Source organism: Betta splendens, chromosome 16 (genome assembly GCF_900634795.4).
Source record: "Betta splendens chromosome 16, fBetSpl5.4, whole genome shotgun sequence".
NCBI classification, from domain to species: domain Eukaryota; kingdom Metazoa; phylum Chordata; class Actinopteri; order Anabantiformes; family Osphronemidae; genus Betta; species Betta splendens.
This window is the reverse complement of record NC_040896.2, coordinates 15,480,626-15,506,926: the sequence shown is the minus strand read 5'-3', so window position 1 is coordinate 15,506,926 and position 26,301 is coordinate 15,480,626. Positions and strand designations below refer to the sequence as shown.

At 48.3% G+C, this 26,301-nt stretch overlaps 1 protein-coding gene across 4 annotated transcripts in view; it reads right to left on the bottom strand.

Annotated features, from left to right (window-relative positions):
• ptprub (protein tyrosine phosphatase receptor type Ub) overlaps positions 1–26,301 on the bottom strand; it is a 115,229-nt gene that overhangs the window by 19,972 nt on the left and 68,956 nt on the right. For 2 of the 4 annotated variants that reach the window (XM_029128034.3, XM_029128035.3), the window contains exons 6-17: positions 23,696–23,870; positions 21,645–21,938; positions 16,475–16,792; positions 14,630–14,739; positions 12,811–13,012; positions 11,231–11,333; positions 10,872–11,145; positions 6,559–6,595; positions 3,727–3,865; positions 2,804–2,827; positions 2,443–2,597; positions 1,767–1,954 (exon numbers count right to left, since the gene is read on the bottom strand). In XM_029128034.3, coding sequence (XP_028983867.1) covers positions 1,767–1,954; positions 2,443–2,597; positions 2,804–2,827; positions 3,727–3,865; positions 6,559–6,595; positions 10,872–11,145; positions 11,231–11,333; positions 12,811–13,012; positions 14,630–14,739; positions 16,475–16,792; positions 21,645–21,938; positions 23,696–23,870 — 2,019 coding nt within the window. The remainder of the gene's footprint in view (positions 1–1,766; positions 1,955–2,442; positions 2,598–2,803; positions 2,828–3,726; positions 3,866–6,558; positions 6,596–10,871; positions 11,146–11,230; positions 11,334–12,810; positions 13,013–14,629; positions 14,740–16,474; positions 16,793–21,644; positions 21,939–23,695; positions 23,871–26,301) is intronic. The other 2 variants (XM_029128036.3, XM_029128037.3) reach the window with 1 other exon arrangement.

Here is a 26,301-nt window from a genome sequence, read left to right as displayed (position 1 = left end):
GAGCGTTTGACTGGGCTTCAGGATCACAGTGGAACGGCACCTGCTGTGATTGTCTATTGTCTTGTCCACTGTAAGAATCCAAATGAGAGAAACGAGGCTCTGAGAAATGACTTGGCAGCATGGACGCGTCCCAGTCCGACCGTTACCTCTGCTGGCGGAGCCTTCCCGCTGCATCACATCCTGCAGACGGAGGAAAACACCGCGAACACGGCTTCTGGGAGGAGAACGCGTGGGGCACGTGAGGCCCGGGAGCCGAGGGCTCTGTTTTTCTCACATCCTTCACCCTCGGCACCCTTTCATCTTCCTCCGCTTGCCGCTCAGCCCTCCCAGACTCCCAGCCCGCAATCTGTTAACAGTGAGCGCGGGAACTCACTGACTGGAGCACCTCCAGAGACGTTTAACCTCATCAGGCCCGCCGCGCTGACAGAGGTCTGCTCTGGACCCAAACCGAGATGATTTATTCATACGCACAGCGATGGCGTGATCCAGATGCCCTTTTAACCCTCTTAATTAATTTCAGTGGGCACATGGAGGACGTCGGAGGAGAATTGATGGCCTCCCACGCCAATCTTTCTTTTACTATGATGTTCTTCCTGTGTTCTTTCTGAGCGTCTACGCTGCAAGATGAATTTCCTTTGGGAAGAATGAAATTGATCAATAACTCACGTAGCAGCTCATAAGATATTTTAGGGGCTTTTCTTTTTAAAATCCACTAAGAGGATTATTTTCGGTTTTTATTGGACAGCTTTAAAGCTGCTCCGGAGCAGCATCTACACATGCAGGGCTTGACTTGAACGTCTTCTAACATCATCACCGCTCACTAGACTCTTCCTGCAAGCAGGGTTAGCCTGAGGTTCCAGAGTTCCTCAAAGCACTTCTACAACAATGCTCCCATAACAAAGCGCTGCTGCTCAGGGAAGCCCGGGTTCCAGTCCTCCTTCCCCACCGGGGCACCAAGCTGCGTTGCCTCTGCAGCCTCTTTTTTATTCCATTTACCTCCCTAAGTTTACCATGGCCGACGCTTACTGCACCAGCAGTCTTTTTAACTCGTCAGATCCCTCTGCTGTGTTAGGAGTGTTCAGGTTAACCAGGCATAGAAGTACATCAGTGCAGCCAATGTACCGGACCTTATGGTGATGAGGGAGCTAACCCACAAAACGCAGCTTCGTCTTTGCTCCCACCTCCCCTATGGCAGCAGGCCGTGAGCAGAAAACGAAAGAATGAGACCGTGAGTATGAGCTCTTTCTCTTCACGCGTGGTTTTTCTGTCATGAGGCTGAGGAGCTTAACAGACCTGGGGGCATTGTTTTCGAGGTGATGCCCTTCCATCCTCAGCACGGGTGCACCCGGCGGAGGAACTATTGCACCGGAGTTTCTGCAGCTATCAGACGTACGACTAGAAAATCCTGTTTGCAGGAAATCAGAGGAATAATGCCGCAAACATGGGAACTGACAAACCATGACACCACTCTGTACAACAGCAGGTTCGGTGAAGCATCTGCACCGACGTCTGCCTCACTTTCAGCACTCAAATCGGTGTAGCGGTGGAAAGGAAAGGTCTTGAAGCGGGACGTGGGATTATGTATACGACCGGGTGGGAGCGCCTCTGGTTCTGTCAGCGGAGCGTTTGCAGTCACGCTGCTAAACACGGCGGCAGCGTGGACGCAGGCGCCTCACCTGCACATAACACCGTTATCTCAGTCACAGCAGCAACACTCCACTTTCTGCTACCGCCCATCGGGCGCCGGGGAGCCAACGACCTCTCACCTCGTACTCCTGCTTGAAGCCGTAGCCCTCGGCCGTCTTCATCTGGTTGATGTGCTGCAGGAGGTCGGCCACGCGGACGGCGGGATGCAGCTGCCCCGTGTGGTACGGGGAGCCCTTCCGCCCGCACTGGTGCCTCGGGGAGCTTCCCAGCAGGCTGCTGGCTTCATTCACCGAGCTACGAGCATCGCCTGAGTGAGACACATTCCATACAGTGACTACACTACTACACTACTACATACTCTACTGTATTGACACTAGTGTTGCTTTTCCAGATGCTGAACATCACTTCTGTATACAGTACCATGCATGTCACAGATCTACAGACAGTATGTACTGATCTGTACGCACCTCAACACATCAGTCGTTCTTCGCTGCGCGAGTGACAATATTAGAATAGCGATAAGAAAAGTCCTGACAACAAACACAAATCATTCCACTGGTTCATTTCAATATGTTACTGTACTTCACTGATTCAATTTGGTCGCTCTTGCAATCTCACTGGTTGATGGACCTGAAACACATTTGTCATGAAGGACGCCGACTGTCATTTAGGCCGGTTTAGACATTTATGGAGTGAGTGACAGCCAACCAGATTACAAAGTGAGCGATGATTCGCGCCGACTTGTGAAACTGCACGGGGTCTGGTGGTGCTGTGGAGGCGTGGGTGCTGTCTTACTACGTGTGCCACAGGTGTGTGCGTCCATGAAGGAGAGAGCCATCCGTTCGTCCTCCTGTAGGGTGCTCTGGTCTGTGAAGCTGCGCTCCATGGAGCCCATATGGCTCTTCTCCTGCCGGTAGGTAATGGGTGTCTTATTCATGTTCACCGGCTTCCTGTTCATATATTACAAAAACAGATGGAGACATTATTTGTACAGGAGAGGTGTGTTTAGAGGCACACAGTAAAAAAAAAACATGGAGGTAATGGTTAAAAAAACATAAAGTGATATGCTTTCCCTCTGATGACTGACAGCCAGAGCACAAGCATGTACGAGATGGATCACAAAATGCTGGAAGAGCAAGGAGGTGGAGTCACTTACGGATAGTAAGAGTAGTAGTCCCTTCTGATAAGAGAGCAGGAGAGGGAGAAAAAACACCAAGAGAGAAAAGATGTGAGGTGAAAGCAATGTCGGCTGCGAGCAGAATGCATTGATTGCAGTGAAAATGACCCGATCCGGGAGCTCGGCGACCATGTGACGCGTGCGGACGCACCGCGCAGGTGCTGACAGACCAAACCACAGAGGCAGACAAATGTGTGCTTCCTTCAATTGAATATGTCTCAGTGTTCCGCCTCATAGACTGGACCACATGTCTTCCTGTCACAGCGAATTTAGCAATCAATGCTGTAGCGGAGGAGCCCGTGGCGGCTGAGCGGGAGCGGGCCGACTAATGCGCAGAGGAGCGGTGTCTTTCAAAATCATCGTTGTTCAATATTAGCCCAACGCTGTGTCAGCGTTTTAATAATGATCGCTGGAGCCCTGAGCGGCGTCCCGTTTGGCTTGGGAAGGTTCTTCAGAACAGCAGGAGGCGAAACCTTATTGGAAATGTACCTCTGGAGCTGTAGATGATCTACTGTAAACCTGTGGGATCATTTGCTAATAATCTGTAAAAGCACACCTTTTCCCTCCCAATTAGCGTCTCATTTAAAGGTCAGACCTGTGCTTGGTGTGCGTAATTAAGTGGCTAATTGAATTGCATCCGCCTCTAATTAAATACTTCACACTCAGATAGGCTCCGCAGACCGGAGTTGTTTGGTCCCTCTGGTGCGTCCTGAGGCAATGAAAACAATGCGGCGCTGCTGCTCCAGCATCATCCCTTAATAAGCCTGATCTGCCAGAGAGATCAGCATCTACTGTAGAACCACGGATCAATGGCCAGCTCAGGCACAAAGCAACACAGAGGGAAAACAGACATGGTGGGATAATGACGCATGGGGTGCACTTGGTGATCTGCAGCCACTTACCCCTTTTTGATGATGATGATGACGGCACCCAGCAGCAGGATGAGGACCACCAGGCCTCCGGCACACACCCCGAGGATCAGGCCCATGTCCTCGGAGTGCTGGGACACCCCCAGGGGTTTGCGGTGGTCCTTGCAGGCGGCTAAAGCCAAGGGTGCAGAAGTGATGAAGGAAAGTTTTTAAGTTCTGTGTAAGTCTAATTGTGCGGAGTTTGAGTAACACTACAGAGTTTCACACAGTTAATCCTGACTGTGAGGAGAGCAGCCGTCCCAGAGCCAAACCCAAATTTCACACGTTTTGTCGGTGAAATGTTCAAACAGCTAAAACGAAAAAATGTGAATAAGAACAGGTTCAATGTGCAGCGACTGAGGCGACTGTCCAAACAGAGACGATGGGCGACTGCTTAGAACACGCGTCATTTAATCTCATGTTTATCAGTGAGCTGAGATGGAAAATGACCAAGTTGTAAAATGACTTTGCAAACCTTGTGCTGTTTTTACTGCCGACTTTCATGCTGTGATACTGTAAATGCTCCGTATAGGAAGAACATTTCTTTACGAAGCTGAATTAAATACTTTATTGTTCGGTTCACAAGTCCTCCACACAGTGTCTGCGAGCCACTGGAAGGACTGTTACCGTAATAACAGGTCATTCTCCATCATAAGGCCTCATGCTTATGTAAATGGGCCTAAGCAGCTCCATGGGCTCGCTGATCTAGTTTTTCCGTGTGTGTCAGCCTGTTCTCCGGGCTTTGACAGCCCTGGAACTAGCCCCCGTGAGCCTGTTGGTGCAGCTCAAATAATCTGGAGAGCAGTAGAAAGTCAGAGCGCGCCCGGGGATACGGCGCTATCTTGCAGCCTGATGGGGAGGAATCAGATCTGGGGCAGGGGGAAATGAAAACACAATCATGTTTTAGGCCAACTATCTACAGCCTGAGGTGCATTATGGGCGCTTTAGGACCCTCATCCCATATGAAGAGGAAAAGTAGGACAATATGATTTCATTATTGGGCAGGAACTTAAATCACTGATGGGTGTCTGGTATATTTGAACATAAACTCTGTGTTTTTGAGATGTACTGTATTTCCCCTCGGAGCATTCTCTAGTTTGTGTTAGTCTAGTGTCTCTTAGCACAGTAGGTGATGGTTCACTCACACTGGAGTCAAATGATTTCTGTGGACACAGAGGCTTTGAGCTATTGTAATAAGGATTTCAGCCCGCGTGGAGTCAGTCACAAACTCCCCACTTGATGTTTATTTTATGCTGCGACTTAATTCTAAATCGCCCCCACAAAAGGAACCGGGCCGCTTTATGCTGACTCAAATGCAGACGAGGAGGTGAGAAATCCATTTCACTTTTCTGACACTTTGGACAGATAAGGCAGTTTGGCCACATTTAGCCTCAAAATTTCTATTAAGCCAAACACGAGCATGAAATAGATTTCCACATGAATCCATGCACCTGCCAGCTGCCCGATGGTGGAAATTGGCACTTAGAGGAGAAATGGAAGTCTATTGTTGTGTTGAGGCTGCCAGAGGATCCTTAATTAAACTGTCACCTGGAAGTTGAAATGTAATCTCCAGTTTTGTTATCCAAGCCAGAATCATTTGCCTCCACTTTGCTTGTGATGGGCTGCTTGATAATAACAGCTTAGGACCTGATGATGCGGAGGCTATGTTAATGGCACAGGTATCGCGTAGATCGCAAACAGCAGCAGCAGCAACGAAAAAAAAAAGGCACTCTGCCCTGTCACACCTTGAAATTGGAAATCAACCAAAGAATATTTTCAGAATCTTCCAGCCAAGGTGTCTTTGGTTGCATCACAGCGTGAGCGGGTGACGAAACGCTGCTTAAATTGTCCCCTCTGCGCTTCGTGCTTTCATTGTACTAATGTCTAGCCGGTTGGTGAAGCTGTTAGGGCCGTGTTGCTCATTTTTTCTTCTTAGTGTCAAAGCAAAGTCTAAGCACAGAGCGGAGCCCTTTGCTGTGACAAAGCATAATTAATCAATGCCTAACCGGGTGTCAGCGTGCAGCAGATGGAGTGGGACGCTGAGATGAAATGGCTGGCCTTGCCTTCTGGCTTTATGCTTGAGGAGAGCCTCATCTCTTTCATTTTTCACTCACCCACCAAAAAAATAAATAAATAAATGAAAAGGCCTTCACTAAAAAAAACACACCACGCCAAGTCAATTTACTCGCAAGGCTCTGCTTACTGTAGCGGTGCTATGATAACTATAAATACATGACTTTTATTCACAGTGATCTGACAGCGCACTGTGGCACCGGGGCTCTCGTGCCATCCGGACTTAGAATCAATTCCTGTGCCCTTTTCAGGTCCCTTTGAGTCCAAGAGCTGAGGCGCGGGACTGGAGGGCCGGCAGGGCCTTCTCATCCTGATAGGGCAAGGTAGCTCCATCTGGAAGCTCTGATGTGGGAGACCCTCCTGGCCGGCGCTGGGGTCAAACCCCTCAGACGAAGCCTTCTACTGTGCTGCTCATGAGAACAAAGAGGCCGCCTTTGATAGAGCGCCCCCAAACAAACGGGATGAAAGCCTGACCTCTAATCCCTCCCTGCTTGTTGCCCTTTTCTCGGAGGCCCACCGCTGCACAACCAGGCCCGTCAGAGGAAATTTGTCAGGATGCCCACCTCTGCGCTCTGCAGACAGAGGGCCAGCATAGCAGTATGGACCGAAGTGTCCCCTACCATGATGAGCCTAATCCCCTAGTATAGAACCACGCAGAGAGGGCCATTACTGCCACACGCTCAGGAAATGATGCAGGCAAATGTATTCAAGGTCACAGTGTTTGTAGAGGGAGACGTATTCATGTTAAATTACCTTTGCGAGCGATGCGGATGCAGTTTATCCTGGATTCCTGAAAGAGGAAGAAAACACAAACATCAGAAGGGAGGGCGACGCGTTGCATTTTGCATTAAACAGATGTGATGAAAGAAGATGGCGTGAAGAACGGAGTTCACACTGACATATGAATACAACAGAGAAAACACAGTGTGAATGAAGATTAGACTATATTTACTTCACTGTCACAATGCCAGGAAACCAATTATTACTGTCTGCCCTGTCTACTGTTTACCATTAGATTAAATGCTTTAATTACTGAACATTAAATTACTGTACTCTACTCTAAAAAGCATCATTTACTTTAGGATAGAGACAAAGTACAAGAAAGATTTTCAGACTAAAATGACAAATTACCTCGGAGTTAGTGCTATTGACGACGCAAGATTAGATCTAAAATCTGAGAGCCGGTGAAGTGTTTGAGAAGTAGATTAGAGATTCTTGCTGAAGAAGAAAAGATGAGGGTTGAAAGCGTCAGAGCATAATTAAGAGGAGGGATTCAGACCAATGCACCACTATGAAAAGGAATTAATTTTATTCAAATTTCAGCTGATGACATCTCAGCGTTATGAAAAGGACCTTTGTCAAACAGCACTAATGAGATTCAAGACTGTAATCCAATTCCATCCTGCAGCCTCGTGGGGGAGAGGCATTATCAAATTAAAATTTACAGACGCTAATTCAAGTATTATGGCACAATTATGCAAAGTTGCACACTTAAAAATGAGCAGAAGCTGCTTTTCTCCAAATGTAGCTACAGTATATTGCTATTTTTTCAAATCCTTATCAAGGATATAAACAGGCATGTTGGGTGTCAGACACTCGTTCAGCTGGGAACAGAATCCCTATTTCCACAGGTGTCGTGTTGTTTTTAATTTAAATTTCAACACTGAATGGCAATTAAGCCTATGAAAACTCAATATTTTTGTCTCTGACCACGTAACCTGTTATTGTTTCTGCGCGGTACGATTCAACTGCTGATTAACAACAAGTGGAGTAGGATGTGTAGTGCACTGAAAAATATGATATTTCTCATTTGTCTTGGTGGAAAATTATGGATGTATTGTTTTAGGAAACAGAAAGAATTACCATTTCCTTTTACAATATATGCATGTGCATATTCTGCATTCTCTTAAAGTAGCACTAGTGAGGCACTGTGACCTGAAAGTTGAATAAACATTAGCAGATTAGTTATATTTATTAGCAGTATTTATGTAAGGCTGGTACTTATACATCAGTTGTGTTACTACCAACTAACACGACTGATGCTAACTCATATTAAAAGTTGATTATAAAGTAAAAGATGAGAAAAATAAGAAGTTCTTTTAATGAAATCTGTTCACCTTACTTCTCTAATGCTTACTAAAGGTCTGTTTAAATTAATAATCACTAATGGAGTTGTTTAGTGCAATCACTTCTACTGGAAGTGTCTCTGGAAACGCTGACTAGTTATTTTCTGAAGCGACTCAATTACAGGAAGAAAAAAGTCTCCATTCCTCAGCACCTATAGCTCGCAGCGTTTGAAAAAGTACATTCAATCATTACAAACACTGGCAAATTAAGACAGAGTGCATTTGCATGATATAGATGCAGATTCAAATAAAAGAGGCCGTTGTGATGGATAGAAACACGGACAGACAGCAGAGGAGGTAATTGGCAGGCTCCAGATTGCGGGCCGCGCATCGCACGCCTGGATGTGCGGTGCCAGTCAGTTCCTGGCAGCTTCGGAGACGCGAACGCAACGCGAACGCAACCCGAACGCAACGCGAATGCGACGCGCGGCACCGACGCGGGGAGGAGACGATGGCGCGTGCGCGAAGGCGGAGCACGTTCGCGCAGATGTTGGGAGCGGCTGCGTCGAAGCGCAGCGGGTCCGCAGTTCTTCAAGCGCCTCCTTAGTTGGATCAATCAAAGCAATTAGAGGTTTGACAGCCTCTCTCCAGATAATTAGCATGGGTAAATGCCAAATATTATGAGACTCTTGTACTGTGCAAACTATTCCCAGTGACGCCACCGTCGCGGAGCATTCGGTGCAATGTTTCCCCTTCAAAACAAAAGCTCGGGAAAAAAATCACGCAGCCTGATTTATTATGCCGCCCAATTAAATGATAAAGTAAGCAGGCTGACGATGGAGTTTACATTTTAATAAGATGATCAGCGCACAAATACCATGACGACTTTATCGCCACGTCCAAGCTTGTGTGCAGGAACGCTTATCGCCGAGTGTTTCATGTATATGTTCAACTGTCCTCTGATGTCTCAATCTTCAGCGCGGGGCTGCTTTCATAGCCGCCTTCAAGAGCCGCTCCGTGTTTATTCTACTTGTGAAATGAGTGGACATAAGGTGATTACGTGTCCCTCTTCTGTACACAATCCAAAAACAACTAAATGAAAATCTCACAGTACATGCACACGCTGAATGTGTTTACGCTTGCATGCTAAATTCAAATTTAAAATGCAAACATTGTCTTATTTTCTTTTTGGCCTACATTTTTGTGACAGAGCAAACAAAGTGCTAAAATGTAAAAGACCTGATATGCATAATTGCACACGGAGGATAAGCAGGGAAAACAAAATACAAAAGGAAGTACAAAATAGCACAAAACATATTTAGCTGCATGAGCCAAACCTCAGCGAATATCTGCTCCGCGCTCAAACCGGACTCATTAACACTCAAATGTGGCTGCTGTCAAAATACTAATACGCGCTGAGCCAAAGAAGACGCTAGCGTCACTGCGTTATTTGTTGGTCCGGGTTAATTACGGCGTGCTGCTTTTGTAATTCATCCCAAATTGTGTGATCAGAGCGTGTTTCGGCCGCAGACCTCAGGTGTCAGTTCGCGTTGTCATAGCGGTGCTGTGAAGCCCAGCAACAGGCTTCCGGTCAGACCCGCTCAGCTGATTGAATTTCAGGCTTTCCCACTACAGAAAAGCCTTCACCTGCATTTCAAAGGAGAAAACAACAAACTCACAGCAAAAAAAAGCCCCATATTTGCAACAGTGACAATAGAACAAGGTTAAATCTGTCTTAGTTGCTCCTTTAACAGGGAATGCCAATAGAGTCCTGCAGCACCAGACACTACCTACGACTATATTACCAGGCGAAGCAGCACTGTTTGAAAGACTGGGGACAGTCTTGGCTGTGTGGTTTGGCACTGCACTGCACTCATTATTGTGGGTCATGATACTGGCCCCCTGCCAGGCTAAACAAAACCTAATCCCATCCGCCAGTAAAGCCAGGCCTCCCCTGTCTAATCCCACGCTTAGTTGTATGAAGTGCTCACACTGCACTCCGTCCGTGTGTTTCTCCACTGGGTTGGAAAAAAGACGCCACCGGTGGGGATGTGGCGCCAAGCTCTGTTCACGGGACGGCGACAAGCAAGAAACAAAAAAAACTAAATAAAAGGGAACGAGTGACGCGATCACACAAAGCAGTCAGCTGCTGACAGCACCGCCAGCCCAGCTTGCGTGCGTTTAGTCCTAGCTGCTGATCACGTAGGCATTGCCGGCATCACCTACAGTACGGCGGTATTTCGGAGCCACCGTCTCTGAATAGCGAAGCCGCAGCTTTCTACCTCTGATCATCTGCACCTGTGCCCAATTATCCTTAAGTAATTGCCTCACCCAGGTAGCAGCTCTTCCTGTAATAGAATTTGGAAAGATAATATGGCATCTACTGGGTACGACTGGAGGCAGGAGTACGGTGAAATGGACAGGAACACAATAATCAAGCGCTCCTCCATAACACAATCCACAATCACAATTCAGTGTTTTTGTTCGACGGACAAAAACGCAGAGATTGTAAAAGCGTCAGATGTGCGGGGTTTCGATGCCTGCTATTTTAAAGATGCGTTAGAGGATGCTAATGAAAAACACCCCGAATGAAGGACACTGGACGCGCGGCACGACGAGAGCGGGAAGACGATCCACGCGTGGTCGATGGTGAGTAATTCCAGCTAATTCCAGCTTTGCTATCTGTGAGTGATGCGTGTGAGTAATTCCCTGTTTCAGACACGCGTTGCTCATAAAGAATCAAAGCGCTGGGACATAAACATACATAATTTCCAAGTACTTTCGCTGCCAGCTCCGAGCGCCTCCATCCAACAAACCCCTTTCACGGTATAAATACTCTTTCAAGGGTTGCGAGCTCAGACAATGCCAACTGTCCTACAGCGCTAACCGCATCATTAGCAAATACAGATACTCATTAACACCGCTCGCCGCTGGCACAGAAAGTCTCCGAATGCCGACGCGTGCGGCTCGAGGGCGAAGCGCTGCCAGATCTAGGCTCACCCCTCTGAAGTTGCTCATCGCCTGGAAGTAGACGAGGTAGCTCTTGCGTGGGTCCAGGGGGCTGTTCCAGTAGCCGTTGTACGTGTGGTTGTCCCCCACGGTGAAGGGACTGGCCTCCGGCAGGCTGCTGGGCGGCAGCTCGGCCGTGTAGTAGTGCGGCGTCCCGCGGGCCTGGGCCTCGCCGTGGGACGTGGGCAGCGGGAAGCACTCCTGCAGCCCCAGCTCCCGCTTCACCTTCTTGCCGGTTTCCTCCTCGACCACCACCTGGTACGTGCTGGACACAGGGTGGGGGGAGCTTTAATAGGCAGCGTTTGCTGCGAGACCCGATGGCCTACGTGCATTGTGGATGGATGGCCTACCTGACGGGTGCCCCTCTGCCCTGGGCGGGACGCAGCAGGACGGTAATCGTGCTCTCGGTCTCGCTCAGAGGCGACGGCATGTCTCCATAATCAAACGTGGGAGCTGGGGATACACAGAAGCACCCAGACTTTGCAGATCACACACACAAAGTGCTAATTGAAGTTGCCTTAATTCAGCTCTTCCGCATGTTCAGCCCCTTAATGTCTCATGAAACACACAGACCATTTAGTTTCAGCAAAGATCCATTGCTTTTTCCACATAAAAGGCAAACAGTGCTAATACTCCCAACAGCCATATCCTCACTTCCACAGCACTGTTTGAATTTCCCTTCTAGTTGTCTTGGATACAAGTCCAATTAAAAGTCATAGGAGTGAGGCTAAACTGAATGGGTTTCTCATTTGAAAGGATTTGGCTAAAGTCATGCTCCTCCCTGGAGATGTGGCGGCACATTTCTCTTTAATATCAGTAGTCAATTAGCGAGGGGACGGAGAGCAAAGCAGTCATGGGAGATCAATGATTATCATCATAAAGATCGGTTTGTTAATGCGCCAGCAGAGAGGAGCCGCCGTCAATTAAAGCGAGGCATTAAGGCAAACGGAATGTGGATTTGTTGGTAGTGAGGGTCCTAAAAGAGGGATTGATGCCTGCTGCCAGATAGAGTTGGTTTGAAGGATGATTGTGTCTGAGCCACAGAGCTACACACCTCTATATGCATTTACGCGCATGTGTGTGTGTGTGTGTGTGTGTAGCTGGATACTCCATGCTGGGTGCAGCTTGAAGATGCTGACAGTCGGAGCTGTTGAAGGTGTTCAGTGTTTGCTAGCTGTCAGTGCGCATTTGAGAGACGCTCAGTGTAAGTGAATGTTTCGCACCGTGGGCCAGTCAGCGACTGAGCCTAAGCGTGATCCGCAACGACTTTTGGACTCTATCTGCGGCCTGGATTTCTGCCAGCTCTCCTTCTGACACTCGGCCAGTGAGCAGTGATTGTGCACCAAATCCATAATTAAACAAAACAAGGCTTTTTGCAAAGACATACAGGCCGAGGGGAGGGCGACGGAGCGGGAGTGGCTGAGCTGCCAGCGCCTACGAGTTGCAGACTCCACTCTGTAACTGCACAAATGCATCATTAAAAAGGGACCAAAACCACATAAGCTGGATTTCTATCACCAGTAATAAGCTCTGAGACTCTCATAAGAGACATTCTGGTCCCACATATGCGCTGCATCTTTCTTTATACACAACACACAGCAGCGGCCCCTCTGTGGTGTTTTTCTCTGCTTCCTACGAGTTAATTTATGTCTCGAGCACTGTGAGATGACAGCGTGTCACTAGTTGGAGAGGCAAGAGAAAATAGCTCTAACACTTTGGGAGCAGCAGTTCCACCTCCGAGAGAGGAGAATGATACCGAGGTCAAAAGAGGGAAAACACTGATCCTAATTATAGCTTGCTTCTGGATGGAGCGTAGTGTACCTGCACGCTACAGCAGTGATGGCACAGGGAGCAAACGCCACGGGAGACGCTTCCAGATCCGCTCTGATCGTTTCACGGCAGCTTTCACACTACGCAGTGCTGCTAATACCTGAGATGTTGGTGGTGATTTCAGTCAGGGCAGTCTGGCCAAAGCCTTTGGCTGTACGGGCACGGACGGAGATCAGGTAAGTAGTTCCAGGGTGGAGGTTGGAGAACATGTGGTACGTCTCATTCTTCAGCTTCGATACTGTTCTGCGAGGTCCTGGGACATTAATGCCGGGATCAGACGACTCAATGCTCTGGTAACTGATCTAATGGAGTGAGAGACAGAAAACATGGTCACAGAATAATATCAGAAACTAAAGTCACCCTTGTGCTGGTTTTAGTTTGTGTTATTGTTGCAAATACAGATTCTGAGAGTTAATTGATATGATTCACCCAATCATATCAGAATATCAAATTAATTGGAATCCCTAAAATCAGCATGCTCATGTGGGGTCATAGCTTTGATGAATGGGACTTGATTGGCACTGTTACTGTTGAGTCCAAATTAGATGAGGCACCTGGAGTTTTTCCTGTGAGCAGTAAATGATTTTTTGATTAAGAGATGTATCATGGCCACTGAATTACACCACTACACAATAAAAAAAGTAAAAGCTACCCTTCAAAAGTGAAACCTTTTATATTATAGTGCAGATGTTATTGACTTTCCCGCTCAATACTCTGCAGAGAATTTCCACTTGTACTTTTAGAAGTAGTGTGTTAAATTAGACGACCTTACTGCAATCAGACAAGCGCCAGCGTTTTAGGACATACGTACGTTAGTGCTGGAAACGAGCCACTTCACTAAAGCAAAGAGCGCACACACACACACACACGCACACACACGCACGCACACACACACACACACACACACACACACACACACACACACACACACACTGTAAGTGCTTATGCTTTCACAAGGAGACCATACACACTGACGATGCCACTCAGGCCAAACCAAAGGCTTAATGCCTACTCATGCCTCCTTAGTGTGAAGATAGATTTATAAGCCATCCCATCCAGTGACTAAGCACAGACAGACTCTGTGTTTCTCTACAGTACAAAGGCAGACATGAAAGAAGCCTGACGGGGCGGTGGGGGGGACTTGGCAGCCGGTAGGTTCAGGCAGAGTGGTCAGTGGTTTAATCTCAGACAAACCAAGAGGCTTTCTGCTGCTACTGTATGGAGCTTTCTCAGTCACTACAAGGATTTCAGCGTACTGCAGGCTGAAAATCCTGAGCAGCCTCCACTTTATATGTCAAACCGGGAAATCCTATTTATTAATATCCTTGAGGTGACATTGCAAAAGAGACTAAGGAAAGGAGGCATAAGGACAGGCTCAGTGGGCAGGCCTGCAGATGCACAGGGTATCCAATAAATATAAAACCATAATCCATTAAATGGAAGGCCTACAGCTCAACGCGCCTTATTTAATAATGATGCAAGGCCCTGTTTCAATGGCAAGTACTAGGCTGCGTCCACAAGGTCAGGAAGTGCTCACAGGCACAACCTTAAAGGGCCGGTAGACAAATGCATGGGCCGTCTGTACTGAGTCAGCTGCAACGTTACGCACTGGGCAAGAATTAGGATTTACTGTACACTACGCTGAAAAGGATCCGTGAAGAAGTGTAAATAATACAAACTGTGCATGGAAAGTTTGGTCAGCTCCAGGTTAACTGGACCATTTTCATCTGCAGAGCTGAACTTTGTCACGTGACTGAAGGAGTGGCTGAAAGAGTGGCCGGTAAGATTTGTTTCCAAAGTCAACGCCGACCCGAGGAGGCCTGGACAAACTGGAGCGCGTTCCCGTCAACAATGCTGCCACACATGCATTTCCCTGCAACATTCCATTGTACAAAAGCCACGTGTCTCGTTGAACCCACCTCATATTGGGTTATGAGCCCGTTGGGCTCAACCGGCTCCTCCCACTTCAGGAAGATCATGTCATCGAGCGGGGTAAAGGTGAGCGACTCCGGCGCTATGCCTCCGGGAACTGTGGGAAATTGTCAGAACAAACATTTGTCAGGGAAATTGAAGCGCTAATCCCACGACGAGCCGCCGCTGTCAATATCACAGGAGTGAATGTCACAGCGGCTCAGAACAACGCGCCGTGCGAGACACCCAGACAGTCAGACGGCAGCGGGCTGACAACATAACAGATAAGGGCACAGTTAATTTATGAACTGCGTCAATTATGTAACAACAACACAGACGAGTAAGAGGTTATCAAGGTTTTCTGTGCATTAATGAATGATTGCTGGTAAATGTGTCTGTGCGAGGCTGTGAACATTTAAGTATAGACTGTATTAGCACTTTCTGGGCCATTTGGTTGCAGCTTTAATCCCCGTGGTGTGTGAGCGCTGTACAGAGGAAGACTGTGTTGTTAGATTCAGGCCTGAGGCTGAAGCCCGAGTCAAACCGCTGAGTCGGCTGTTATTCTTTTAATTGAGTTAGTCTGGGGGACAGAGTTGCTTATTAAGGCTTTTGAGAGAAGCATTCACAACTCGTGTGTACTGTGGGTATAAACTCAGCATATGCATCTTTTTATCAGTTCATAAAAACGTTCTCTGTTGCATTCCCACTTGCTCTTGGTCCTTGTTTCCTCTATCGCGCACATTTAATTTATTTCTTCTCGAAAAATCTTGTTTGTTTTGATTTTTTTATGGCGAAATTGATTTGTCCTTCAGCTGCCACGCAGACGCCATGCCGTGGCACACAGGAAGAATGGGAGATAAGAAATAAGAACAAAATCCCATCTCAGGGTTGTTGGGATCTCAGATATAATGTTTTCTCTTTTATGTTATTTCCATCTGAAAGTGAAAATAGATCTTTTTGTAATGCTGATGTCGCCCAGCCGCAGTCAGAGGAAGACGGAGCAGCGGGCCGCGTTAGAAGTGGTAACGTCGGGAGAAATAAGCAAACCTGACCCGGAGCTGATTGATATATGGATTTGTATAAGTTAACTATTACCGGTACAAAGGATTTATGTTATATAATAAAGGTTATGGGAAGTCTGACGCCTGGATATACTCTTCCCTGACATTTAGAGTGGGAGGAGATAAACAACATGAGGCAATCTGGTCTGATTTAAGATGTGAGAATACAGGTCTCCCTCAACAAAATAGACATGGCATCAGCGGTCGGGTGACATGACATACAGTACAGTACAGTACAGTACAGTGGTGTAAGCGCCGCTCACCATGCAGACAGTGTAAAGTGTTCTTGGAGCTACTTTCAAATACCTTATGTACAGTTAGCTATTTAAATTCCTATGGTCCCTGACTAGGGGTCAGGCCCCTCTAAAACCTCACAGAATGATTAATGGGGAAGGTTCTGTTCTCCACGTCTCTACCCATTTCAAACTATTATTGAATAATTATTGTAAAAAGCCTTGGAGACGAGCGAAGTCTCTTTTCTGTGGAGCTGCTAAGGACTCGAGTAGACGCCGCTAGTTAATGAGGGTCACAGGAGGGAGAGATTAGAAATCGCCCATTTGTTCTACAATACCTTGGTTATTAACACTTTGTTTCATTTTTGTGTGAACTCTCCATTTGAAAAGTAACTAAAATGGTTAAATAACTGCTCTTGAGGAAAGAGAAAGGTAGACGTAGTCAAGGACGATCTTAAGTGCGGTAAATGTTTTTTTTCCTATAAGAGGAGCAAACGAAAGCGCCTCGGCTTCCAGCCGGCGTCTTCGCTCCGTTTCTGCAACCTCCTCCGGGACTCACTGTCCTCCTCGGTCTGGAAGGTGACCTCCCTGCCCTCCTTCTTCCCCTCCGGGTTGGCCAGTGACAGGCGGACGTGGACGCTGTGGTAGGGCGGCAGGTCGCGCAGGGTGAAGCGCGAGGCGTTGTGCTCCACCGCCAGGCACTCGCGCACGGTGGTGTTGTGGCCCCCGCCGCCCCCCGCGGTGGTGTAGCGGTAGCACAGGGACACTGAGTAGGTGTGGCAGCGCGTCAGGTTGAAGGCCAGACTCTCCCACTGCAGGGACAGCTGCCGGGGCTGGACGTCGGTGGCCGTGAGGTCCCGCAGCGCACGCATGGGCTCTGGGGCGGAGGAGGAAAAGAGCGAGTGAGTAAATAAAAATACACAACTGTTTTCAATGTCTAAAGAGTTCGGCCGGAGCAGCCAGACGTCCACAGTGTCATTGATATCACTGGACTCTCCCACTCATTCACCTGCCACATGCTGCCACGTTGCAGCACTGCAATATGGAGGTCACGCGTTGGCTGCCAGCGCAGCCCCCCCCCCTGTCAGAGCAGGAAGTCACGCCAATTGTACTAATTAATTGGACAGGCTGCGGGGGGTTGAGCTCCCACCAGTCCCCGCCTCCGTGTCAACGAGCAACTCCACCGTCCAGTAGCTCCGCGTCTTCTCCCCAAGGTCAGATCTGCGATCAGCGAACAAGGACGCCGGCTTCCGCCGGTCACTCTTACTGCCGGGTCACCGCCGCGTATTTTTAGGCGTCCAGTTAGTTCTGGTCACTGGCGGGTTAACCCTGACTTTCTCTGACTCAGGCTAAAAGAACAACAGCTCTGTCTTTGATATCCTGCTCGAATGCAAAGAGATACAGATACAGAGAGCCTCTATATGCGGAGGCACAGGCCGGCCTGTGTTCAGGAGGACGTCCGAATCTGAGGGGGGGGGGCTGAGTTGAGCCAAGGACATCCTCTGTATCAATGGAGGCATTTATCAGTGGCCATTATTAACACAATCAACACCTCTTTTGTCAAGCAATATGCTATATAATGTACTATATGGCTTTATTCTTTAAATAGGGCATGTTGAGTAATGGGCCTGGGAGGCAGGGAATGACAGCAGAGATATGGGCACAGGGAGAGATCAGTGGAAGTTGAGGTTACTGGCCAAGGTCTGACTCGCACAGTGGGATTCTCTGCAGCGGAGATTAGTGCGGGGAACATAAATAAGGCAGCTAATGCATCACTGAGCACGAGCTAATGAAGTAAAACATGAATTATCTGAGACAAAGCTCCGTCGCAAGGACACGCGACCACACAGACAGACACATTCGCTGCCTCGTCGGAGTCTGCCTTCAAACCCCTGCCTTCGTTTCTCCCCGTCCCACATATTGGAACACACATGCTGTAAATAAACATAGCGTCGGCAGATACGACTGCTCCATGTCCTAGTTGTGATGCACTTGGAATTCTTTTATGGTGACATTTTATGACACATCCAGTCTATATTGGAGCTTCCGCAGTCACCGGCTTTGTCTCTTATTTGGTGTCTGGCATCTCGGACTAAATGCAAATATGAGCGGAGCCCCGATCGGAACCTCATCCGCGCTAATGTGACTGCAGATTAATGGGTGTGTGTGCAATACTCGCAGAGTAGCAGAGTGAGGCCAGCAAGCAATGTTAACGTTCCATTGTTCAGTGTGACGGCGGATTGTCTTAATGGTGCAATTGATAGTCTGCACAATCTGAGGGCTAAATAAAGAGAGGCATTTAACTGCTGGGTTGATAAAAGCGCCGCCAAAGAGGCCACAGTGTGTTCATTGTGGGTTTTCTCAAAGTGGACATTTGTGCCAGCGCCGTCCCCTCCGCCCCGTCTTATTGGTGTGGGTGCCGCGGGTCCCCGCGCTCTGGCACCCCGGGGTGTGAAAGCGGCTGCCGCCCCAACGTGGCCCAAAAAGCCCAAAAAGCCCAAACAGCCCCGAAAGGCACCGTGACGATTCTTAGAGACAGGAAGTTAAAATGGGGGGAGTTCAGGCCTGGACCGACTGCGTCCGAAGGGAAACGCGTGTGGAAAAACACACACACAAAACACAAGCACGCGAGGGGAATTCTGGCTCCGGATGGAAGCCGTGATGAACGACGTGCCAAGATCGCAAAGCACTCGTGCTCCTAATGTGCCTAATTTTAGTCGGGCTCCTGTGTTGGCTCCCTCCGACGGACCAGGAGCATCACGAGCAGGAGCTTTCCAGAAGGTTCAGTGACCCAGCAGCAGGTGGAAGCCCATTAACGCAGTTCGGGGACCACCTGCAATACAAATGCTCATCTCTCCTCTGTGATTTACTTGAGGGGCTCCAAGCTGTGCTAATGCACCGTGCTGATAATCACAGCAATGGCTCATCAAGCACACCTGGACGGCCATCGGAGCCAGGCGGAGACCATGTTCACATTCACGGCCATTAGTTTTACAGCACCTCGCGAGGGCGGCCCGGCTGCGGGCGAACGCGCGGCGCCGGGCTGGCGGGCGAACGCGCGGCGGAGGGCGGGGAAACACGCAGCATGACCGCGGAAGAGGGAGATTAGTCACAGCTTCTGGAGAGGACATTTGTTTTCCTCTAAAGCACAGCCGTCGCTCCCGACATCTCCTCTGCTCACTGGGCAGCGGCTCCGGTCCCTGAAATTACAGTACCACCACAAGCCCGGCATCGATTTCCTCATGTTTAAGCCTAATGAGCCCGGCGGCGAGGTGAGAACGGGCCGGATGCAGCGGTGGATGGCGCGGTAGGTGCTGAAGGGGTGCAGCAGTGCAGACCAGGTGCTCGGGGGTCGGACGGGGGGAGCTCTGGGAGCCGGCGGGGAATTAGTGTGTCCTGCAGGGCCGAGGAGGTGAGAGACACCTGGCGGAGGAAGCTGCAGCTCGCTGTGAAGTGCATCACACATCGATGCACCCAGGTGATGAAGCCATGCAGAAGTCAATCAGCAGCGCAGACTCAGACGTACAGGAAGCAAATTAAAATTAATTTCACCTACACTTCCTCTGTGCTGAACTAGTACTGCATCTAAATGCCCTGTTTAACCGCTCAGCAAACACGGCAGTATTACTTATCCCACACATGGCTGAACAAACTAATGTCACAGTGGTTGAAATGTAAATACATCATTAAAGGCTGGGTTTAGTGACTTTCACAAACACTGATACCGGCAGCTGTGAAAGCAATTTCCGTACGTTGTGAATCCCCCTCTCGCTTCACCTCTCGCGTATTCGCTTTTTTTTTTTTTTTTTTTTTTTTACCGCCTCGCTCTCTCTGAAAAACTAGCGCGCCGCTCCCACACTCGCACCTCACACCTCGCGCTTCGTCCTGCCATCAACCTTTTCTTTAAACCTATTGTAAATTTTCTGTGCCTCTCGAGCTGGAGAGGGAGGAGCGTGCAGGGGTTCACACGCGGTGCCTGATGAATGAGGGGTGTCGCCGGCTGTTGGGAGAGGAGAGTAGCTTTAATATGTCATCGGAGGGAGAAGCTCCAGTGGAGCAGAGTAGAAAGATATGTAAGGTACGAGGCCGCTGGGCACCGACAAGACTGATGACCACGCAAACCCACAGAGTGCCTGCACACCTGTGACTGCGACACACAATGCAGATGCATTGGGCAGCAGCCGCTTGTGTGCGTGAGCGTCCGCGGCCTGTTGGCGTCAGACTCGTCTCGGCTGAGACGGAGCCCAACACCCGTGAACAGCTGATCTGAGTAAGAATCGCCGTGTTTTGCCGAGATCACGGAAAAGCTCCTCCTCCACACGCTGTCACCTGCTAATTCTGCAGATGCCCAGTGAAACGTCCGTCTCCTCCAGTAGATTCCGGCGGACGCTTCGGGCCCGGCACGCTCGTCAGCCAGCTGTTATCTCTTAAATAACCGTCACAGCAGCGCCGCGATGCTGACAGCGGGAAAAAAAAGTCCCACTTTCAGATTCCTCGGCTCCAGAGTTCAGAGAGCGCCAGCGATAGCGCGCGCGTGTGTGTGTGTGTGTTTTTGAGTGGGAACTTGTCTATCAGCCTCCCTCTGATTGAATTTTAACAGATTATCGTGACAGATGGAGCCCCGTAACGCGAGGCTCTCTGAAGCTCCGCCGTGCGGCCGCGTCGGCGCTCAGAGCCGCCGGTCTCTGGGGGAATCACTTCATTAAGTGCAGAGGAGCCGCGTTTTTTACAGTCCCGTTTTTAATCTAGATTAGAACTGGAAGACTGTGTAATGCGGTTAATCACAGAGCGGCGTCCACGGCGCAGGGTGGACGGATGAACCCGCTGCTCCGTGAGCTCCGTGCTCATGGTGTCTAGTGAGCAGCCAGGTGCTCAGGGCTCCGGGGCCGCATCACCTAAACACTGTAATTCCCCTGAGTGCTACATGTTGCATAATGGGTCCTTTCAGAGCAGCGCTGCTACCATTAAAAAAGGCCTATCTCATTTTTGGCAACAAATACACAACTCCAAATGGGAAACAACCGAATGGGCTGTTGTGTCTGTAACTACAAGATCTACAGTAGATATGGGGACAATAGTGGCAATAGGGCAGACAGCACTCGCTGATTAGGCCCCAAACAAATAACATATGGCCGAAAGCTGGGTGGCGTGTTTCACCTCGCGCCGCTGTCGGCAGCCGGCGCGGAGCAGCTGGAGGATCGAATGGATCTGGATGTGGATGGTTGTGTAACACATGATGGTCTACAGTTTCCTCTGTTCTCTATTACAGGCTGCAATCAGGCCACGCTGCATAACCTCAGCAGCAGCAAAGTGCATTAGGACAGTCAGGGTGTTCTGACTGTTACTGTAAGAGGTGGGGGGGGGGGGTAAGACACATAAAATAGATGAAAAACAGTTGTAAATTTAAAAACAACAGTGGGAATAACACTAAAACCATAACTTATCTGAAAAACAGAAATAAATATGCCCAAAAAGTGAATCTGAATAAGATGTTTTTTCCTCTCTATGTTGTTTTACTCTATTTTCTTCTTGGCATTTTATTAGTGGATTTCTTCATTGTTTACCTCTGTACACGGAGCCATCCTCAAAGAAACATAGTTCTCAGGTTTAATTAGGGATTATTCGGCACTCGGAGTCACAACACACGCTTAACTGTTCTCCAGATCAAAACACAGCACCGACGAGGCCCTGTCATTAGGAGACTGCGACTGGGAGCCGGAGGAGCTCACCTGCACACTTGGTCCTGCTCACAAGAGGCGGTCCGGGAGGACCGGTCCCGCCCTCCCCGGGCCGGGTCAGCAGCACGCTGATGTGGTACTCTGTGTCCGGGTCCAGGTGCCACAGCTTGTACGTCACCATGTTCACCCCGTGGACCTCGGACCACGGCGACTGGCTGGCGCGGTACTCGATCTCCTTCCTGATGATGGGGCCGTCTCCCAGGATGGAGTTGGTGTTGAGCTGGATGATCAGGTAGGTGGAGCCGGCGCGCAGCAGCTGCGGCGGCGCGATGGGAGACGGCGGCACTGTCGGAGGAAAGTCGCGCCATTCGTTTACCAATCGATCGCATGCAAACAGACGTGTCGTTGTGTCAAAGCCCGCAACGAGCCCGCAGAGACCGGAGGATGTGAGCGGGTCAGACCGCGCTCAAATAGCTGATTAGTCACACCCATTAACAGCGCGCCCCGCATGCGATCCAGAGGAGCCCTGAGCGAAGCAGCATCTGTGGTGTGAACGCGGCAGCGCAGGACCGAGGCCTGAACGCGGCCCCGTCTAACTCCTGGCCTCCCAGCCGGCCGCCGCCATCAAAGGGCCGCCGCTGCATCACTGTCAGTGGCGATTACCACAGCAATGATTCATTCCAGAGTCCGCCGGTCGAATGTCACCTGCCGGCAACAATTACGCGGGCGACGCTGCGAGCGAGGGATGGGAATGCAAAGTAACGCATGAGAAAAGATGGCCGTTGAATCTGTGGCTGTGACTAATCCTTCGCTCCTGCAGCGCGGCCTCTGTCTTTTATTGCCCTGCTCTCCGCGGGCCTCCAGCGCTGCCAGCGCCTCACCTCCGCTCTGCACAGCTCTCAGATCAGCTGCGGCCGTCGGTGTCTGCATCCACACACGCACGCAGCCTCTCACATTTCTAATAATCACGCTGGAGGGGTTTTATTTACTTATTTCCTTTATTTTACACTCATTTTCTTCTCAGCTTATTATTTATTATTTGAGTGTCACTGTTTCCTGCAACCAAACACTGCTCTCAGCGCTACTTTCCCTTTAATTAACAACGTCTCTGCATTTTGCTTCTATTTACGCTCTACTACCTCCAGAACCCAACGCTGTCCACATCATATTTCAACAACCACAAAGGTTTAAGAAGCAATGTTTCAGTCGCTGAATGTACAGAATACAGTGAGGAAATAATCACGATCCACGGCTTGGACTGAGTGCGAGCAGCTCATTAAGGAGCTGAATCTGATTTTCCATCAGGTGTATGGAGGTGACTCAGCTACAGTGAGTGATCTGAACTAACGGGACTCGCATCTCGCTGCATTTGTGATGCCAGAAATACTGTACCATGCAGGCTTGTCCTGACCATGCAGAAATAAGAAAAGCAACGATCGGAAAAGCACAAAAACACTTATTGGACGATGGCATGAACACGTTAAATGGGATTTCATGGTCTTCCATTATCCACATCGTGATTCTCAGGCAGGTACTGTTCAGTGGGGTTTCAGCAAAAGGGTTCTTTTTTTTCCATTTCATGCAGCAGCCATCAGGCTGTGCAACACTCCAAAATGAATCAAGGCATCCATATTAGTCAAAGGAATTTATAACAGTCTGCATCAGCCTTTTAGAAATAACAGAACGCCGTACAATGGAGGACATGCTGAATGAGGATCCTTCACATCCTCATTGTCCTTCTCCTCTTCCTTTTGCTGAGGGCTGGAGTTTGCGACGCCATCAAAACCATCCCACGACCATGTCGTTACTACGCTGTCAAAGCGGTGTCAGGCTGTGGGTTGGAGTGACTAATGGGAGTGAGGTCACCATCTGCGGTACATGATATGACAGGGGCTGCAGGAGTCCAAGTCAAGTGAGCAGCGCTTTGACAGCGAGCTGAGGCGCCGAATACGGCGGAGCGCTTGACAAGCTCACGAGCGGCATCCAGATCGGAATGAGGCCGTTTTTGTGCAGCTGTGAATCAATTCCTACCATGTAGCATTTTGACGCTAACGCTGCCGGTCGGGGGGAGGGGGGAGCAGACGCGGAGCGGCGGCGTTTACCTTTGACGATGAGCTCGGCGAAGTTGGAGACCCCCGAGCCCCTGGGAGACTGAGTGACGCAGCGGTAGAGGTCTTGATCCGCTCGCTGGACGCTGTCGAGCTGGAAGGACACCACGAAGCGCCGGTGACTCAGATGCTTGACCGACGCCGTGGTTAAAATGTCCCCGTTGTGTCGCTGGAAGGCAGCAAAGGACGGGGTCAGAAAAAACACAGCGCACACAAATATATCATCCCATACTGTGATCAATACACACCAGTAAAGCATCACACTGAAGGTGTAATGTGCAAACTCAGCATAGTGACCTTTTAAGTCATCGTGCAGCTCCTAGAATATGAATGTGTTAGGATTTATTATTATTATTATTATTATTATTATTATTATTATTATTATTATTATTATTATAGAAGACATCCCCTAACAAATGAACCCTTGGTACAGTAACACACACAGGCCTTTTGTAAACCTGTCGTCATCCCGTCAGCATCGCATCCTGAGACGTGTTCTCTGACACTGATATGAGACACACTTGTCCCATTGACTCCAGCGTTATCGCCTCCCTGTCTGTCTTAAATACTGAGCTTTGACATTCTCAGGAGCGTTGACTCGTTTTACGTTTGTTTGTGTGGAATCTATTGTTAGTCAGCTTCTTAAAGCAAAGAGCAGCACCGTGACAGGAGGGGGACCCATGGGCGTGTTCCCCTCCTGTTCTGAACTGTTCACATCACTGCTTCTTTCCAACAGACCATGACCTTAAAGCTTCACTGTACACTGTATATGGAAGCTTGCTAAATTATTGTTTAATGAGGAAACCAATACAAATAAAAAACAACAATAATTTTGGCAAGTCAACACAACACAAGTCTAAAAGGAGGCAGAATATTTAAAAATCATCTATAAATCTATACTGTAATCTATAGTAGTAATGACACAGTAAGTGAAAAATATGAAGAATAATGAAGTGTCTCCTTTCCATTATAAACATACAGACTAAATGAGATTGCTTCTACTTCAACCACTGCCATACACACACTGTTTGTGTGTTTGATACTGTCGGAGCGTTTTTCTTGACTAAAGATGTATTTATCTATATTATAATGCTAAGTAGTCTTGAATATAGAGTTTCTGTAACTCTCCATTATCATTTTACATCCAGTGTTATTTATTGTGCATTTGCTAAAAGGAATTCATGTTTGGTCGCTGGGCTGCTGACGGAGTGATTTGACTCTGCCTGGTGGAGCAGCTAATGTTAAAGTACTGCATCATTTTCCCTTAGACGTTGCTGTGATTGTTTGTCTTTGTGCCATCTGTGAGTCTGTTAAAACGAATGATATTTGGGAAGATCTTAGTCGTATGTACTGTAGCCGAGTGCTGAGATGTAACTGGAGTGACATCACACTGATGCTTCTAATTCATTCTGTTTGCCTAAATGTGGCTGATCTGAGTAGTGTGGACAACAGAATGTTTAGATGACTGATCTTCAGTATGAGCCCATATGTTCGTTTTACAGGCTTTTACTGTGAAGGGGCTGGGGCTCCTATGAGACAGGAAACGAGCTGCACCCTGGACAGGTCATCACTATATTAAAAGGCTGCACACTGTACCGTGACATAAAATCATTCATTCACATTCACAGCCAAGAGTCGTTATTTAACCCAGAGTAAGTGCATGTCTTGAATGGAACTCCCCACTGGCCAATGCAACGTATAGCAATATGTTCAACTACAGTTTTCCTAATTAATTAATTGCACAATTTTTCATGGAACATTCTTTTCATTTTAAGACTGAAGGAGATTATTATTGGCTGTTAGGCATAGTTGAGTAGAAGGTAGTTATTAATTCAGGTGAATTCAAATGATCTTAATATGAACACAGCTCCACATGAGGCCAAGGAAGGGGGATTAGTACAAATTTTAAATCTAAACATCACATTTTTACAGCAAATTGCTCTTTAAATCCTCAGAAATAAAGATTGATTCATTATTAATGTTGAGCCCTACAAAAAACAAAAACAGATGAATTAATAAAAACACTCTACTCTTTTTTTCCCTGTGGAGATAAATTGGTCATACAGGTAAAAATTTATGTAGTTCACAATGGAGATTATGAATCATACAGTAAAATCAAGGAAATCAAAGCTCTAAACAGGTTGCAGGATTAAACTGGGCGTCAGCGTTGGTGCTGTGTCTACACCTACGCGCTCCACAAAGAAGATGATGCAGCAGGAATGAGGAGACGTTGTGGAGCAGTTATCGTCCGCTGTGCTCATGGGACACCGAGCTAATTATGTAGCACAACACTTACAATTATTTCTATCTGGGTCAGATCTAGAACTATGTGATTAAAAAAAAGAGGATTGTCCAACTGTGTGCAATTTAATTAGAATGGCAGGATGATCGCTCTGATTTAATCGCACAATATGACGATCAGACGAGCTTTAAAAAAGACAAACGAATGAAATCTTGTTAAAATAATAGTGATTAAGGGGGTAATACATGTCGTGGCTGTCGTCTCTTAATGGAACCCATCCACAACCTGAGTCCTCCTCCGTGCACAATGTTATCGAACCAAAACATTTAACTGCTCAGCGCTTAGAAGTGAGCGACAG